Genomic DNA, 17,230 nt, shown 5'->3' with positions numbered 1-17,230 from the left:
AACCCGGTTCTCCAGATTAACCATGACACAACACAGGGTCTCATGTAAAACTGTGGGGAGCAAGAAGCAGAGCAGTGACCAGAATTGGACGGTGACGGCCTTCTTGGCAACGTTCAACCAGGTGAAAGGAAGCAGAGAAGCTGAAGGGGAATGACTACCTGGACCATCCTTGGTGCAATGAGGTTCTAAGAGACCACGCTTTGGAGATGCCATTGAAGCATTAGCCCTTTCTAAGAAAAAGAGCTTTGTTCTAATGAAAGCCTAGAACCTACAGAGGTGGACAAGCCTGATATCTGAACAAAAAGGGGGAAATGCCAGGTGAGCGTTGATTTGATTCATTATTGCGCAAAGTCCCAACGTGTTCCACCATGTGGGCTTTGTCAGTGAGGATTGGAGCATTCACCGAGTGCCCACACCCACCCAGAACCTCTTACCTGACATCTGGTTGGCCATTTTCCTGTCACCCTTGCAAGTCTGACCATGCATGTCTCCTCTACCTGCATCCTCGCCTTGGTACCCTTTGAGCACAGAGCTTGGTTGTGACAAATGGATCCGACTGCCTTCAGCACCTCTCAGAACTGTGGGGAAATGGTCCTGGCTCAGTGCTTTCCTTATAGAAGGTGTCAGATTAAGACCCCTCTTTGCCAGAAATCTGCCAACAACCAGAGTAGGCCATGCCAAGCTAGATGAGCCAAATGTGGGAATGGGTCGAACATGGGTGCCGGAGTTCTCCCAGGATTACAACCAACCTCCAGACTATAATTGTTTTTCCGGCAAATGCGTCATACCTGTCAGAGGGCACGTTGTGTCCTGTTACAGAAGCACTATGCTTCCCTGTAGTTTGTGTGTGTATCTTGGATCTTCACCATACACCCCAGCTTTGTTGGGCTGTCTTCTTTCATGGAACTTGGGCTGTTGCTTCCGCAGACCTGTCTGAGAGCAGTAATTATCACCCTTGCCTGAAATCCCTTTCCCCCTTTCCGCCCTGCATTTCTCTTAAGTGTGTGTGTGTTTTATTGTCTATTTCTTTTTTCTTAATTAAAAACTTTTCCAGTTGAACATCTTCCTGGTTTATTTGAGAGTCCTCCTGCATAGTGCAGGGGGTTGGACTAGATGACCCAGGAGATCCCTTCCAACTCTACTATTCTCTGATTCTATGGGGGAAATCCTCATATATAGAGGGAGAGGTGGAGAATCCCAGTTACCCCCTCTCGCTTTGTCTCCTTAAAGCTAATTCCCTCAACGAATCGGGAGGCTGCCTTTTTAGGTAACCGTGGGAGAGTATTGATCCCCTTGCGTCTTCATTTGAATGTTTGCAGGCAGGGAAGCGGGGTCAGATCCTGGCAGCATTACCACTTGCTCCTACCCAACTGCCCTCTTCCCTCCGCCCGTGACTTCTGTGTTGGTCCCATGATCTTCAACATGGCGTTCTGGGTGGTCAGACGTAATCCCCTTTTCCCTCTTTTGCTCGTGGAAAAGCTCATAGGAGCCCACCCAGTAGCGGCTTCCATTGGGGTATGTAGAGGATTTTAGCCCTGAGAGACCCTTCACCAGTTTGGCATGGAGTTTCCACAGATCCTTCCCGGGTAATGATAAGGACACCGCTAGAGACATGCTAACCCTTGCCCAGGGTGAACAAAGAGTCACAATAAAACGAGAACAGAAAGAAACGAAAGAAAACTGCAAACCAAGCCCAAACGGTCGGGTTCTTGTTTTGATTTTTTTTTGTTTGTTTTTTTTCTCTAAAATCCATGATTAAAACCTGGTACAAACAGGTGAATATATAGATATATTTCTTTTAGTAGACGTAATATTTTCCTCTCTTTTTCTCTCTCTCTCGGTATACAGCAAACATTTGCAAATATAGATTATTATTATTATTATTATTATTATTTTTGTTCTCTCTGTACAACAGGACAACAGTTTTACAATGCAAACATTGTGGTCGAACCTCGCATCAAATGAATGCACAACTGGGACTTCAGGCGGTTCGTAGTCTAAACTGGAAGACTCCATGTGCAAAAAGGCCCAAAATATTCCCGTTTTGTCTGTTTTTCTTTCATCCTTCTGTGTTATCCTTCCCCTCTCCCCCCTCTGATTCACCATTTTGTCGTGTTACCTTTTTTTTTTTGGTTACGGAAGAAGAAGACAAAACTGTACACAATAGTCCACAAAAATCACAGAATTAAGGAGTCATGCGATGCAGTTGTTGATTTACTCCAAACTCCTTGGGCTATTTTTTTTCTCCTCCCTGCCTGGCTCTCTTCCTTTCTTTCCCTCTCCCTTTTTTTTTAAATTTAATTTTCTGTATTTTTTTTTAAAAAAGAAAACAAAACTTTTTTCACTCAGTAGTTTATTTGTCAGCGCTGTCCCCTCCCCCCCCTTTATCAAATTTGGTATTCGTCTCACCAGAGTGAGACGATAGATATACTTTTTAATACCCCTCTCTCTCTCTCTCTCGCTCTCTCTCTCTTATACATTATATAGAATAATTATAGATTCTCATAAGTTATTTGTTTGCTTTTTTTTTTTTTCCTTTTAAAGACAAGTCTGGGATAAAAATAGCTGCTGCTGATTTTTGTTTGTTTGTTTGTATTTTTTAAATCTTTTGGTCCAGTGTTAAGTCACGAGTTGGTGGAGGACTCAGGACTTGTGCTGGGCGGACACCCCTTTCCAGTAGTCTAAGATGTCGTGGAGATCCTCGTCTTTGGCAAACTGGACCTTTTTGCGCAGGGCGTGGCCGGCGGCCATGTACTCCTCCTCGTCTTTGTGCCGCTTGCGGTTCAGTCTGAAGCGCTCCCAGATGCTGTGGGACGGCTTGCACGTGTACTCGGGGCTCGAGGTGTAGCTCAGGTTGTGGTACTGAGGCGAAAGTTGTGAGTAGGCCAAGTCTCTGGGGCGGGGCCGGGTTAGCGGCTCCAGGATGGAAGGCTTGCGGCCCGCCATGCTGTCGTGCTGCTCCCCTTGGTGGGACCCTGGGTACGAGTGCCGGTGCTCGCTATACTGTCGGATCTTCTCGGCCTCGGCCCGCAGGATGGCGGCAGCCGGCGTCACAGTGAGAATGGTGTCGGCGGTCGGAGACGTCTTCTCGATATATTTGGCTTCGGATGATTTGTGGGCGGAGCCCTCTGAGCGGAAGGATCGGGGGCTTCGGACGGAGCCGCTGGAAGAAGTGCTGGAACGCTTGGGGGGGCCCTCCATGCTGTGGTGCCTCTGCAAGGGGTGGTTGTAGCTCTCCTTGTAGACCGGGGCCAGGAAGCCGTGCTTGCCGGGGATCTGTTCCGATAAAAGCACCAGTTGAGGCTCGGCTGTCGAGACGGCCCCCGATTTCACCCCCTGGAAGGAGGTGGACTCTGATTTCAAGGCATCGATGCAGTTGTTGATGATTTGGTTCACCTTGTCCACCTCCTTGGTGATCGTGGAGATCTCGGCCACGGAGCTCTGGCTGTCGGGTGCCATGGGCAGCTCGCAGTCCCTTCGTTCGGGCTGCTCTCCTGTGCGTACTTCCATGTAATTCCCCTTGGTAGTCTTGGGGGTCTCGCTGCTTTCAATCAGCTTGTACTGTTCCACCTCTCCCACGGAAGGAAGGTAGGGGATGCGGGTTACCGTCTCGCCCCCCAGCATCTGGCCTTGGGACAGCTGAGAGATGCTGGTTGTCTCCATCTCGGGCCCGTATTTCAGCTCGATGATGGTCTTCTTCATGTTGACCGCCGCCTTCTTGTGCTTTTCCTCCTGCTGACGCTTCTTCCGGAGGCAGTAGTACACCACCCCTAGGACGATCACCATGCCGAAGAGGCAGCCCAAAATCGTCATGATGTAGTGGGTGGCCGTGGAAGAGGTGGGGATCGGCTCCTCCCTGTTTTGCTTGTTGAGGTTGATGGTGAGGCAGGTGTAGTTGTACCTCGAGACCCGGTTGGAAGACATCACGCAGTAAGTGTAGTCTTCGTTGGCCACCAGGTTGGTCAGCTCGATGTCTTCTTTCTTCTTCAGCAGCTTGGCGAGGACGTTGTACCGGCCGTTCTCAAACTGGGCCAAGGTGTACATCTTGCTGTAGGGCACCGGGATCTGTACGCTCAGCGTGGCCGAGTTGTGAGTCACGTGCTTCACTTTCATGGTGGGGTACAAGCCTGGGTCGATCACGGGGGTATGCAGCGAGGCCTGCGGGGTGGTGCCGTCGCCGGAGAAGCACTCTTCCTCAGGACACGGGCTCTCGGGTGGAGCTGTGGTCACTGGGTACTTGGGGGGGATGAAGTGAGGAGGCATGGTGTACGGGCCACCCGTGCAGAGGGAAGAAAGCATGCCGAGGGCATTTCGGTAACTGCTTCGCCCTTGGCCTAAAAGATAGTAGCCCGAGTAGTCCGGGGGGGAGTCACACTGCATGCGGTCATAGGTGCGGGTCATGTTGGTGAAGCCCTCAAGCCACTGAAGGAAGCCCAGGAGCTCGCAGGAGCAGTAGAAGGGGTTGCTGTAGAGTTCGCAGACGGAGAGTTTGTTGAGGCCCCTGAAAGTGTTGCTGTCTAGCCTCTGGATTCTGTTCACCGACAAGTCAATGTTCATGATGTTGAGGCACTCCCCGAAGGCATTGGGGGTGACTGTCTCAATGAGGTTAGCCTGGAGGTAAAGGTACTCGAGCTTCCCCAGGCCCCGGAGGACTCCCTCCGTCAGGTTCCTCAGGCGATTGTAGCCGAGCTGCAGCACCTGCAGGTTGTACTGTCCCGAGAAGGCACCGTCCTCGATGTAGGAGATCTCGTTCTTGGTCAGGTTGAGGTATGTGAGGTTACTGAAGCGGCTGAGGGAGGAGAACTGCACGCTCTTGATCTTGTTGTCGTTCAGCCGCAGGTCCAGGATCGTGCTGTTGATCTGCTGAGGGATGGACTCGTACGGCGGCTGGTTCTGGCTGCAGATCGCCAGCCACACGAAGCCCTTCTCGCCCTCGATGAGCCAGCAGTCGGCTCGCACCTCGCCCACGTACAGGAGGGAGACCGCGGCCACGCATGCGCACAGTGCTGACGCCGCGGCCCATCGGTGGCCTGCCATTTGGAAGGGCCGCGCAGAGCTAGGGGGATCCCTTATCTGCTGGAAACGGGGGGTAGGGGGCGGTTTGTCTTACGGCACAGCCCCGCGGAGGGCTAATGTTTCCATTCTACCTTTTCTCTTCATGGCTGCCAACCATGAAGAGGCCTCCGAGGGGGGGGGGTGCCCTTGCTTCCGAGTCCCCCGTTCCGGCGCAAAAGCTCTAGCCGAGGTTCTCCCAGGAAACGGGCTCTTCTGTCATTGTAGCGTGTTTCCTTCTCAAATCGCACGGGAGAAAAACGGACCTTGGCGGGGACGCGAGATCTGGCTCAGGAAGGAACGGCGCTCTCCCGTTCGATGCTGCCCATTCTGGTCTGCTTTTCGCTCCCGGCTTCCACTTCAGTGCTGGACTCCTTCTCCATTTCGGTGGTCCTCCGCGCACTTCTTTTCGGCGGGTCACCCGGTTCTCCTGCCAACATGGAGACAGAGACAAAAATGGGCGTTTAATGATGTTTGTTGAAACAGAGAGGGGGGAAAAGCCTTCTTGGGTGCTTTCGGCTCTGAAATTATTTGGTGGGGAATGAGGAACTCTATGGCATAGCCCAACTTCATCTGATCTTGAAAGCTAAGCAGGATGGGCACCCCTGTTTCTCTCTTGCCTTGAATGACCCTAGCTGGGGGTCCCACAAGCTCGTAGCTCCCTGACAGCACATGAAATGATTTAGTAGATGCCCATCACGGAATCACCGTACTGAATGCCCAGTGTTTGTTCTTAAGTCTTCTGCGATTTATTTATTATTTATTCTTAGATTTGTATACCACCAGTCTCAACTGTCTTGCGGCGGTTTACAATAAGGCAATAAGAACACAATAAAATAAAACCCCTACAATACCCCTTAAAACACAGACAAGATGGTGATAACGAAAGCAATCTCCCCTCCCTGCCGTTCAGCACATGGGTCAAAAGCTCTCTTTGCCTGGGAGCGAGGGTTTAACACGCATTAGAAGATCCTCTGATGGTAACACCAAGACTCTGCCGTGAACTCAGCCATACGGCTGGCAGAAGAGTTCTGTCTGGCAGGCCCTGCAACTCCAACTGGGCCCTTAGGTCTTCTGGGGGTTCGTTCCACCAGGTTGGGGCCGGGGCCGAAAAAGCCCTGGCCCTGGTTGAGGCCAGGCGGATGTCCCAAGGGCCCGGGACAACCTGTAGATTCATACCTGCAAAGTGAAGAGCCCTGTGGGGGGCATAAACAGACACATGGTCTTATCTAATTTATCTAATTTTCGATTAGATGGCTGTCCCATTAAATTTCGCTGTTGGGGGAAGACACTGAGCCATATCTCTGCATCTTAAAGAAAGAATGGTGTAGATGCAGGCTCCAGTGGCCTTCATCCTAGCTTCTCCAGACAGCTGCAACCCTCTCTGAAATTTTGTTCCGGGAGAGCCTCAGAGGCAGGGAGGGGCTGCAGAGAAAGGGGAGAAATCGGCAGGAATTGCCCATGCCCTCTTCTGCAAGCAGAAATGTCATTGGAGGAAATGCTGTTTCACATTGTACTCTGTCTTTCAAGCGTCCCAGATTGGAACCCCTCGATTCGGAATTCCCACCGCGTTTGGTCCTTATTCAGAACCGTTCAAAATTCCCTCCCATGTCCCCCCTGGTTGCCTTTTCCGGGACGCTCCCCCCCTAGCCAGCTTATCTATAGCCTCTTGCTGCAAGACCAGAAGGGCCTGTGGCCGAGCGGCAGCGATTCATTACCGACGATAAATGTTTAATCATGCAAAAGGAAACGGGAGGGGGAGAAAACATTGGCTCGCAGGCACCGAATATTAAAAAAGAGCCAGAGCGACTCGTGATGGCGCACAAAGATCAGAGCAGACGTCTCGGAGACGGCACGGAAAACATTTTATTAATGGCCAGGCCTCGGCTAAACGGGCTGGATGTCCGATTTGAGTCTGTCAGGAGCACGGAGAGCACCTCGAGGCTTCCTCCTGTTCTCACCTTGGCTTGCGGACGTCGGCTTGGCAAAGCTGTTTCTCAATTGCTGGAGAGTTGTGTCCTTTTTTTTTTTAACGGGGGGGACTTTCGACGGGCAATCAGAGCGGATTTCCCATTCGGGATCCAGCCTCCGCGTGCCCGCCACCAAAGGGCCTTCTGCATCGAGCCTCGATGGACGCTCCAGGGTTCTCCCCCCTTGATGTTTCATGAGACCCCCCCTGGCCAATTTCTCTCACATGCTTCTCATTAGAAAAGAGGACGAGGCAGGGGCAAAAAGGAAATGGCTCGTGCGGACGGGGAGAGTAGGGGGAGCAGAGGAGGTTCCAGGTAGGCCGTCCTCCAAATGTTTGGGTCAGTTTGGGAGAAGAGCCATAGAACTGGGAGCCATCTGTTGTTGGCTGTCTCCTTGCTCAGCGAGACCAAGCTGGCATCGTCAGAGCCAGGGTCTTTTCCATCGTGGCTCCAGCTCTGTGGCGTGGGCTCCCGGAAGAGGAGAAAGGCCGGACCCCTTCCTTGGAGATCCTCAGGGGAAGACGTTGGTTTTTATACCCCGCTTTGCACAATCCAAAGGATTCTCAAAGTGGTTTACAATGGCCTTCATTTCCTCTCCCCGCAACAGACCCCTGTAAGGTAGGTGGGGCTTATGTACTCGGAGAGCAGTTCTGTCTCCACCCTCCCTACCTCATAAGGTCTCTGTTATGGGGAAAAGATGGTGATTGTAAGCTGCTTTGAGAGTCCTCTGGGTAGTGAAAATCAGGGTATAAAAACCAACTGTTCTTCTGCTCTTTTATTTCATCCGTCTCCCACCTTTCTTTCACCATGGAATGAAACGGGATGTACTATGAAGATCCCGGAGAGATTCCCAGCCAAGGGCTGCTTAGACCAGCTTCAGCAAGAGAGCTATGTCTGCATGCCCACATTGAGTGACCAGGAAGAAGACGTGTTGGTTCTTATATGCCGCTTTTCTCTACCCGAAGGAGTCTCAAAGCAGCTTCCAATCGCCTTCCCTTTCCTCTCCCCACAACAGATACCCAGTGAGGTGGGTGAGGCTGAGAGAGATTCCTGAGATTCCTGAGATTCCTGCTCGGTCAGTGCTGTGGTGAGCCCAAGGTCACCCAGCTGGCTGCGTGTCAGGGAGCGGGGAATCAAACTCGGCTCGCCAGATTAACCCTCCTAACCACTAGACCAGGGCTAGTCAAACTGCGGCCCTCCATATGTTCATGGACTACAATTCCCAGAAGCCCCTGCCAGCATTCGCTGGCAGGGGCTTCTGGGAATTGTAGTCCATGGATATCTGGAGGGCCGCAGTTTGACTAGCCCTGCACTAGACCAAGAAGGAAATGGTAACTGACAAAGGAAGAAATAGCTCCATTGCAGAAAAAGTACTTAAAGGCTGGTCCTGGGAAATCATTTGGTGCAAACATGTGACGTGCCAAGGAAACAGACCCTCCAAAGGTGCCCCAGGATGCTTTGCCCATCAAGGACGTGGACTGCCCCACGCTCATTGCCGAGTGGCCCCCGCCCACGGACAAGCAACTGAGACTGGCCAAGGAGCCGGGCAAACTTTGCACGTCCTCTTGAAGCCTCTCGCGGCCCCTTTTTAATTCGTTTATCAACGGGGCTCCTGGGGCTCTGATTCCTCGCCTCGGTGTGCCGTCTTCTGCCGCTGCGCTTATGAAGATCTAACGAGATCGCAGCCCGCAGGTAACCTGGCTGAAGGCCATTGAGGATAATTATGTGTAGCGTTTGGTTAAGAGACAGAGTTTCCAGACTCGGCCCCCGCCGTCTTCTCAGTGCCTTAACGGCTGCCTCTGCAGATATCAGATTGCCTGTCGGGGGGAACGAGCCATTGAGCAACGACAATACGGGAGACGCCGGCTCCCCATTCTGCTCAAATTAAGCCTCGCGGTGTTGGAAGACATGCTGCTCTTTTTGGGTCACTCTCGCTTCATTTGCCAGTGCTTTGGTCTCACGGAGGGCACGTTTGACCTGACGCAGGGCTGCCACTGAAAACCGCAGCCCTGTGTCGTCCTTCTTCTTTTTGAAGGCTTTCTTTTGACCCCCTATCTTTTGTCGCTCGTTTGAAAGGGCGCATTGCACCTGATATCGGCATCCCCATGTGGTCCTTGTTCTAAGGTCCCCAATCTTTTGTCGCTGTTTGGGAAAGGCACGTTACACCGCTGAAAACAAGAGCCTCGTGTCACCCTTGTGTGCTTTGAATCCTTTATTTTGAGCCTTACCTGCCCCGGCTCGTATTTTTGAAGGTGTGACTGGGAGTTCTACCTGTTAATTAATTGTCCTCCAGGCCAGATTGGCTGAGGGATCCTGTGGCTTTCTTTTGGGCATCAAGCAGGGGGTCACGTTGGCAGTGTGGGGAGGGGTAGCTGTGAATTTCCTGCATTCTGCAGGTATTTGGTCTAGATGACCCTTGGGGAACCTTCCAGCTGTATGTTTCTATGCCGAGACCCACAGATGGGCCAGCACCTGCAGTGGACTTCAGATACTGAATTGCAGCGCTCTGCCCTTTTTATTTGGTCTGTATTAATGAATCAGACGTGTGCGTTGGGATCTGAAAGGAGGGAGGGATGGAGTGTATGCTGAGAAGGTAGGCATTTGGTTGGCTGTTTGCCACAGTAGCTGAAAGGGATCTTCTGTGTTCCGATTTCTACAGCTGGGGAGGAACCAGTAAGGGAGGACCGTTGTCTGTGAGTCCCACTCATGAGCATTCCTGTGGGATCCAATGGGTCACCGACTGAAGCAGGAAGCTGGACTGAATGGACTGTTGTTTGGATTCCGCAATGCTTGCCTGGTCATTGTGGAACGCAGCAGCCTAACCACAAAAACATAGCAGAATCTAGGGCAGGGGTGTCTCTCCAGATCTTCTTGGACTACAATTCCCATGAGCCCCTACCAGCAGGCTCATGGGAATTGTCGTCCATGGACATCTGAAGAGCCACAGTTTGGCAGCCCCTGGTCTAGGGAGAAGGTTTGAGTCCAGGGGCGCCCTTAAGACTAACAAAGTTGAATTCTGGGAATAAGCTTTCGTGGGCATGCACACTTCTTCGGTTATCCTGAATTCAAATTAGCTGGTCTCAAAAGTGCCCCTGGACTCAATTTTTGTTTTGTTGCTCCTGGCCAACATGGCTACCCACCTGGATCAATTATTTAGAGTCAAAGCTTTCTCAGGGAGGATTGGGGAGTCAAAAAATAATTCAGCCTCACCTGAAACCGTCCTGAGCACTTGGACAGGTTGCAGTTTTGGAGAATAGGTCCATCCCCCCCCCCAATATGAAACCCATCCCTGGCCGAGCTCCTTACACCACTCCCCTCTCTGGAAGCATGGAGCTTGCCGTTAATAATCTAGCTCTAAAAGGGTAACATCTGTTTTGGACAAACGGTAATGAGATTGAAACCCCAGGCGGAAACGGGACTCTGTCATAACAAACGACTCGCTGTATGTCTAAATAGTTTTAATTTTGGTGTTGGCAGAAAGAGCCGCGTGTTTGCAGGGTTGTTCCCCCCCCCCCCGGCGCCTCTCTTGCCAATGAGTTTGGGCAACGGTTGTTTAATGATTGCTATTAATTTCCTGGGTGGCAGATGGCATCCAACCTAGTGGTGCCAGAGAGGAGAACGGTGGCTCAGTAGAGGTGTCACAGCTCTTACCCCGACGGAGAGCGAGCGCGGGGTAGTGGTTAAGAGGGCCAGGTGCGGATCCAGGAGACCCGTTTTCAAATCCCCGCTCGTCCCAAGAAAGCCCACAGGGTAATCTTGGTGCCAATCACACTCTCTCAGACTAGCCCGCCTCTCGGGGTTGTTGTGAGAATAAAGTGGAGGTGCGGAAATATCTTTCCGGACACACACACCCTTCTGCGTATCGTTACCACTATTGGTAACCAACTGATGTGTTTGTCGCCTTCCTGTGGAGAACTGCTTTTATTGGACTGTAAGTGCTTCAAAACCTCCTGTTTTTGCCTGGAGATACCCAAGTCCAGACATGGTCCCAAACCGTTTGGAATGTCTTTTCTTTCCCACGAGCCTGCCTACGCGATTTGGTTTATGGCTGTCAGATGTGTAGATTGCCTCTAGATCAGTAGATTAAAGGTAAAGGTATCCCCTGTGCAAGCACCATGTCTGACCCTTGGGGTGAGGCCCTCTAGCGTTTTCTTGGCAGACTCAATACGGGGTGGTTTGCCAGTGCCTTCCCCAGTCATTACCGTTTACCCCCCAGCAAGCTGGGTGCTCATTTTACCAACCTCGGAAGGAGGGAAGGCTGAGTCAGCCTTGAGCCGGCTGCTGGGATCGAACTCCCAGCCTCATGGGCAGAGCTTTCAGACGGCTGCCTTACCACTCTGCGCCACAGTCAGTAGATCAGGGCTCCCAAAATGGGAGGAGAGAGATGCCTGACAACGCCCAAGGCAGCGGGCTTTTTCTCCTGCAGGGAGCAAGGCAGCTCTCTTTCCCCAGGAGCCGACGGGAAAGGCTCCCGTCTCAAGTGACGTCAGTAATCAGTGCTGATCTTCCGCTCAAAATAACTCAAAGTCGAGTAAAGGAGAGGGTAAGCTGCCTAATCCCCTGTCGCGGCAGACCTGAGTTCTCCTCCAAGGTGCCGGGATGCTCTTGGCCCCAAGGAAATCCTTTTGCTTAGGATGCTGTGGATTTCGTGGTGGCGCTTTTGACTCGGAGGCAAGACTCTGGAGAGGCAGCCGGGGAACCTTGCGAACAAACAGCGAAAGAGCTAGCGGCTAACCACGTTGGGATTCGATGTGCAGGAAGGGGCTGCTTTAGAGCAGCGGCAGTCAAACTGCGGCCCTCCAGATGTCCATGGACTCCAATTCCCAGAAGCCCCTGCCAGCGAATGCTGGCAGGGGCTCCTGGGAATTGGAGTCCATGGACATCTGGAGGGCCACAGTTTGACTACCCCTGAGATCTCAGTCTCCCAGGGGGAGGAGAGCCAAGTGGTTAAGAGCAGTGTTCTTTAATCTGGAGAATCAAGTTCAATTCCCCTATTCTCCGCATGCAGCCAGCTGGGGGACCTTGGCCTGGTCGCGGTTCTTATAGAGCTGTCCTCGCAGGCCAGTTCTCTCAGAGCTCTCTCAGCCCTACCTACCTCGCAGAGTATGTGTGGTGGGGGAGAGGAAGGGTGGGGGATTGTAAACCGCTTTGAGACATGTGAAGAAGAGTTGGTTTTTATAGCCTGCTTTTTGCTACCCAAAGGAGCCTAAGGTCACCCAGCGGGCTGCATGTGGCGAATCAAACCCAGTTCTCCAGATTACAGGCCACTGATTTTAACCATAACACTACACTGGCTCAGCCGCACCTACCTTGCAGGGTGCTTGTAGTGTAGAGTGGAAGGGAAGGCAATTGTAAGCTGCTTTGAGAAGCATGGGGCCAGCTGGCTGATTGTTGTGGGTTCTCCAGGCTGCGTGGCGGCGGCCTGGTAGTTTTAGTCCCTGACACTTTGCCAGTAAGACCTGGTTGCAGTTCTCACAGAGCTCTCCTCAGCCAGTAACAGTTCTCTCTGTGCTTTCTACCTAACAAGGTGCCTGCTACAGGGAGAGGAAGGGAAGGTGATTGTAAGCCAGCTGGGTGACTCCATTGCAGCCATCTCCTTTGGGGAGGGGTGTTTAGGCAACCCTTTCCCTGGGGATTGAACTTGGGACCTTCTGTATGCAAAGCAGAAGCTCTCCCACTGAGCCACAGCCCCTCCCCATGGCTCTCCATGACCTCAGGCTTGCGTCTTTCCCATCCTCTCCCGCCTAGTTCTTTTAACTGGGGGATGTCGGGGATTGAACCGGAGACCTTCTGTGTGCCAAGCAGCTATCCTACCCCTGAGCTAGATTCCAGCGCTGGCTGGAGATCCTGATAACCAGCGAAACACAGAGAAATCAGTGGCAACAGTTAAAAGCCGGTGTAGGATGACGATAAAAAATAAATCAACGAAATGCATGTTTATTAATCCGGTTGTGTTTTTCCCCCCTCCCTGAAGGCACGGAACAGTCTGCTCCGGAATCCACCTGGCTCTCAGCGGTTTTACAATCCTGTTTTCGGGATTTACAGTTGCGTCCGGGTCTGGGCCATCTGGAGAATGGATTCCTAACCTCAGCAATAACTCGAGAACGGGGTATTTAATCTCTGGCCCATCTGTCAAACTCTCTCCCTTCAGTCAGGGACAGGGGAGACAGAAGGGAATGCCTTTCCGGCATACCTGCAGAGCCCTGATTGACATCTGTGCTGGAGTCTGGCTTAGAGATGCAAACTTCATCTCCCTTTGCTTACAGAGCCAGCTTGGGTCTTGCGGGCCGAACCGGAAGCCGCAAACCGAATCAGGTTCTTTCTCCTGCAGTTTTAATTGACAAGTCTCTGCACAGAGGCGGCCAATGGGCAAACCACTTCCTGCTCTGAAAACCTACAACCGGGGCAGCCAAACGGTGGCTCTCCAGATGTCCACGCACGCATGGACTACAGTTCCCATGAGCCCTTGCCAGCATGCTGTTTGCAAGGGCTCGTGGGAATTGTAGTCGATGGACATCTGGAGAGCCACCGTTGGGCCACCCCTGCCCGACAGGCTCTCCGGCCGTCCGCTGCAACCGGATCGCACTTTCCGCAGCGTGCCAAAATACGGCAGGGCGGCTCAGCACCATGGACAACTCCTTCCCTTCCCTTCCCCGCCTTGGGCCGGCTCCCGCCTCTCTTTCAGCGTATTTCGGCCAGGTAGCATTTGACAACCCCATCCATCTTGTGGACTTTGGAAATAACCGTGATTTAAGGGCTGAAAGTGGAAGTTAGACAAAGCCAGCCCTGAACGACCGGGCGCTCCCGCACGGAAGGGGGGGGGGGATGTAATTAAAACGTTCAAAACACTTTGCCATCGGAGGCGGGAAGGGACTGGTTCGATCGCCAACACCTCCGGCGTCCCGATCAATCATTCCGTGAGACGGTCGGCTCCAGAAGAAGACGTCGGCTCGGGAGTACTGAAGAGCTAAGGGGTACTCTGGGGGTGCGGGTGGGGGGAGAAGTTTGGGATCGACGTCAGCAGGCTGCTTCTTTACGCAGAGTGATTTAAATGGGGAACCGGCTGCTCAAGGATGTCGTGATGGCCACGGGAATAAAGAGTGGATTGGATTGGCTCATGGAGGATAAGTCTATCAGTGGCTACTTGCAATGGTGAATCTCCATCATCAATGGCATTAATCCTCAATCCAAGAGCCGGGAGGCAACAACGAGGGAAGCCCTTGGCCTCTATGCTGTTGTTGGCCCTCCAGGGGAGCTGGTTGGCCACTATGTGAGATGAGTTGGCTGGGCTAAATGGACCCTCAGTGGTCTGATCCAGCAGGCCCCTTCTGGTGTTCTTATCAGGGGAAGGTCTCAGCTTCTTCAGCCTGATATTGGCCCTCTAGAAGAACTGGTTGGCTTCTGTGTGAGACGGGAAGCTGGACTGGGTGGACCACTGGTGGGGACCACAGGGCTCTTCTGAGGCTCTTATGGAGACTCTTGGCCCTCCAGAGGAACTGGTTGTCCACTGTGTGAGGCAGGATCCTGGGCTGGATGGGCCACTGGTTTGATCCAGCAGGCCTCTTCTGGTGTTCTTCTGAGTGGCAGGCCTCAGACTCTATCTCCTGTTGTTGGCTGTTCGGTTGACCATTGCATGATATTTTGCATGCCATGGTTGGTGTCCACCGCCTTCCTCCGCAGGGTCTTTCTCCGTGGCCTTCCATGCAAGTGCTGACCTGGCTTCCCTTCCAAGATGTGATGAAATCAGGCTACCCCCATACTATGCTGAACTTTTATCTCCCTATTCGTTTAGTTCAGTTTTCTCTCTCGGCCGCAAGAGGAACAGAACGTGTAATCTCTGTGACAAAGGGACAGCGGATCGGGCTGCAACCAAAAATGTATCGGTGTCTGAGAAAATGAGGGAGAATCAATCCCCTGACGTCAAAAGCAAGGTGCCCATTAATTCCGAAGCGAGGGAAGGGAGAGAAGCAATTAATCCCCTTTTATGCAGGGAAGGGATTAATCAAAGAGTGGACTGAATGGCAGCAGACCCATGATTCATGCGCTTAAGTGTTTTGCTGAATCGGGGCCAGCGGGAATCCGGCCTGGGCTCCTCTCCCCCAGGAGATAATTGGAGGCCAAACGGAGAGCTTTATTTCTGTGCCGTGACATGAGTCGGGCGGCTCGCGGTGGAATCCCGGACAGAACTGCGCATGGCAAAACCACGACTGTCCCTGACGGCAGCTGTCTTTTGACTGGTGACATCGTCAGGGATTCGGCAAGCGGACATGCAACTCACCCCGAAGGCCCTACCCTTGAAACATACTGAGCTGGCTGTATAGCGTTCATCCTTAGAGGTTTCCTCACTGCCATATGAAGAATCCGACCATTAGAGTGGCTGAATCTACTGTGTCCTGGGAAAGACCATTGGTCTTTAGATAGGCCTGGAAGATACCACAGCTGCCATGTGTGAAGTCTGACCGTACCAAACCTTCTGTACCCAGAGTCAGGCCATTGGCCCTTAGGCATGCTGAACGGTCTGTCTACCGTTAGCCCTTAACGACACCATAGCTGCTACATCCTGAGTTGGACCCCTGGAGGTCATGAAGTTACCGAGTTGGGGCAAGTTTTCATCCCTGGTGAGGATCAGCAAACATGGCTGCTTGAGAGGATGGACTCCATGGCTTTATTCCCCACTGAGGTCACCTCTCCTCTCCAAACACTGCCCATCCCAAGCTCAACCTCCAAATGTCCAGGATATTCCCAAACCGGAGTTGGCAACCCTAGATAATGAACCAGGCAATTACGAAGTCAAATCGCTGGTCCTCAGTGCTGCTGAAGCTGGTGCATGTTGTCCACTCTTAAAGATACCAAAACTGCTGAATCAAACGGTTGGTCCATCAAACTCAAGGCTGTCTACTAGGGTTGCCCAAAGCCTTCCTGCAAAGAAAAGTACCTGAGATTTTAACCTGTTTGGCATACCAAGCTTATGTTCTGTCTCCTTCCCCAATATCTGGGGTTGGCCCTTGACTCAACTCTCTCAGGGGTTCAACCAGCAGAGCAGGACTTCTCCACCTTCCCATCTCACTGCTGCCCAAAAATGGATCCCAGAATGCCATTCCTCAGGGACCGGATTTTCTAGAGCAGCATCAGTGTGGAGCTGAAGGTCTCCCATGGCCGGGAAGACCAGATTGGCCAACAGATTGGCATTCACAGGATCAATTCCTGAGCTGTTTGCCTGGAATCTCAAATGGATTTCTCACATTTCGAGAGACTCTCGACAAAGAAGAGGATTCCGCCAGTGGATATGCGGGGCAGAATCAAGGGGTTCTGCCACTCCTTTGGAACACTGGCAAGTGAGAACATGATTCCACATCTCAGAGGTGGGCAGGAACGAGAATAAGGTTCAAAAATAACCACACGATGCCCCTTAATCCTGGTTTTCTCAATGCCCGGTCATCCATGTTAGGTCAGTTCTTAGGGACAACCAGCATAGCGGGTTGCAGAAAAGGGATCCGGTCCCTCGAGCAGCAAAAGAGAAGGTTATATATTACCGCCTCGCAACCTACTGTACTTAGCATAATAACTAATCTGGCCTTGGCCTTCAAAGACGATCGTTATGCCGGCGTTCAAAGAGCCATCCTTTATTTAAAGCTGTCCTTCTCCCTGCGCATTTATCTAGAGAATCTTGGCTCGCCCTTCCGAGCGTGAACAAGACAGAGCCGCAGTTCTTTCGAAAGGCCAAGTTTCAAGCTGAGCTCGGCAGAAACGCGGCCGATTGAAGTGGCGCCAGGGCGAGCGGGCACGGGCGCCAGCCCCACGGGTGGAGGGTAAACGGAGGGAGGCGACAGCGCTTGACCCCCTTCAAGGTGGCCACTGGGTCGTGGGTCCCATCAGCAAACTTGGGGACGATCCCAGCGAGGGAATGCGGAGAGCAGCCATCAAATAGGGAGCTTTGGGCCAGGCTGGGGGAAGGGGAGCTGTGCTCTGCTCACTGTCTTAAGACTCTGATTTAAAGTCTGGCAAAATATGATGATTTTTTTCCTCCTCAAAACCCCTGCGAGCGATACGGTTTCAGCTTCATTGCTCAGCATCAGGACTCGAGAAGCAGCAAGGAGGCTGCAGGGAATGAGCTCGGTAAAAGACTGTCGTGTTTGCCCTCGAGGAGATTACGGGATGAGGCCGGCTGCTAAGAACCAAGTGGTTAGCAGCGAGGGAGTCCAAGACGG

At 52.4% G+C, this 17,230-nt stretch overlaps 1 protein-coding gene across 3 annotated transcripts in view; it reads right to left on the bottom strand.

Annotated features, from left to right (window-relative positions):
* Window positions 1–2,470: 2,470 nt before the first annotated feature.
* The window catches only part of ELFN1 (extracellular leucine rich repeat and fibronectin type III domain containing 1), a 178,797-nt gene continuing 164,037 nt past the window's right edge, over window positions 2,471–17,230 (bottom strand). For 2 of the 3 annotated variants that reach the window (XM_077316879.1, XM_077316878.1), the window contains exon 4: window positions 2,471–5,482. In XM_077316879.1, the coding sequence (XP_077172994.1) occupies window positions 2,644–5,037 (2,394 nt within the window). In that variant the 5' untranslated portion in view covers window positions 5,038–5,482 and the 3' untranslated portion in view covers window positions 2,471–2,643. The remainder of the gene's footprint in view (window positions 5,483–17,230) is intronic. The other variant, XM_077316881.1, reaches the window with a different exon arrangement.

This window comes from Paroedura picta, chromosome 17, assembly GCF_049243985.1.
Source record: "Paroedura picta isolate Pp20150507F chromosome 17, Ppicta_v3.0, whole genome shotgun sequence".
NCBI classification, from domain to species: Eukaryota; Metazoa; Chordata; class Lepidosauria; order Squamata; family Gekkonidae; genus Paroedura; species Paroedura picta.
This window is presented reverse-complemented; position numbering and strand designations above follow the sequence as displayed.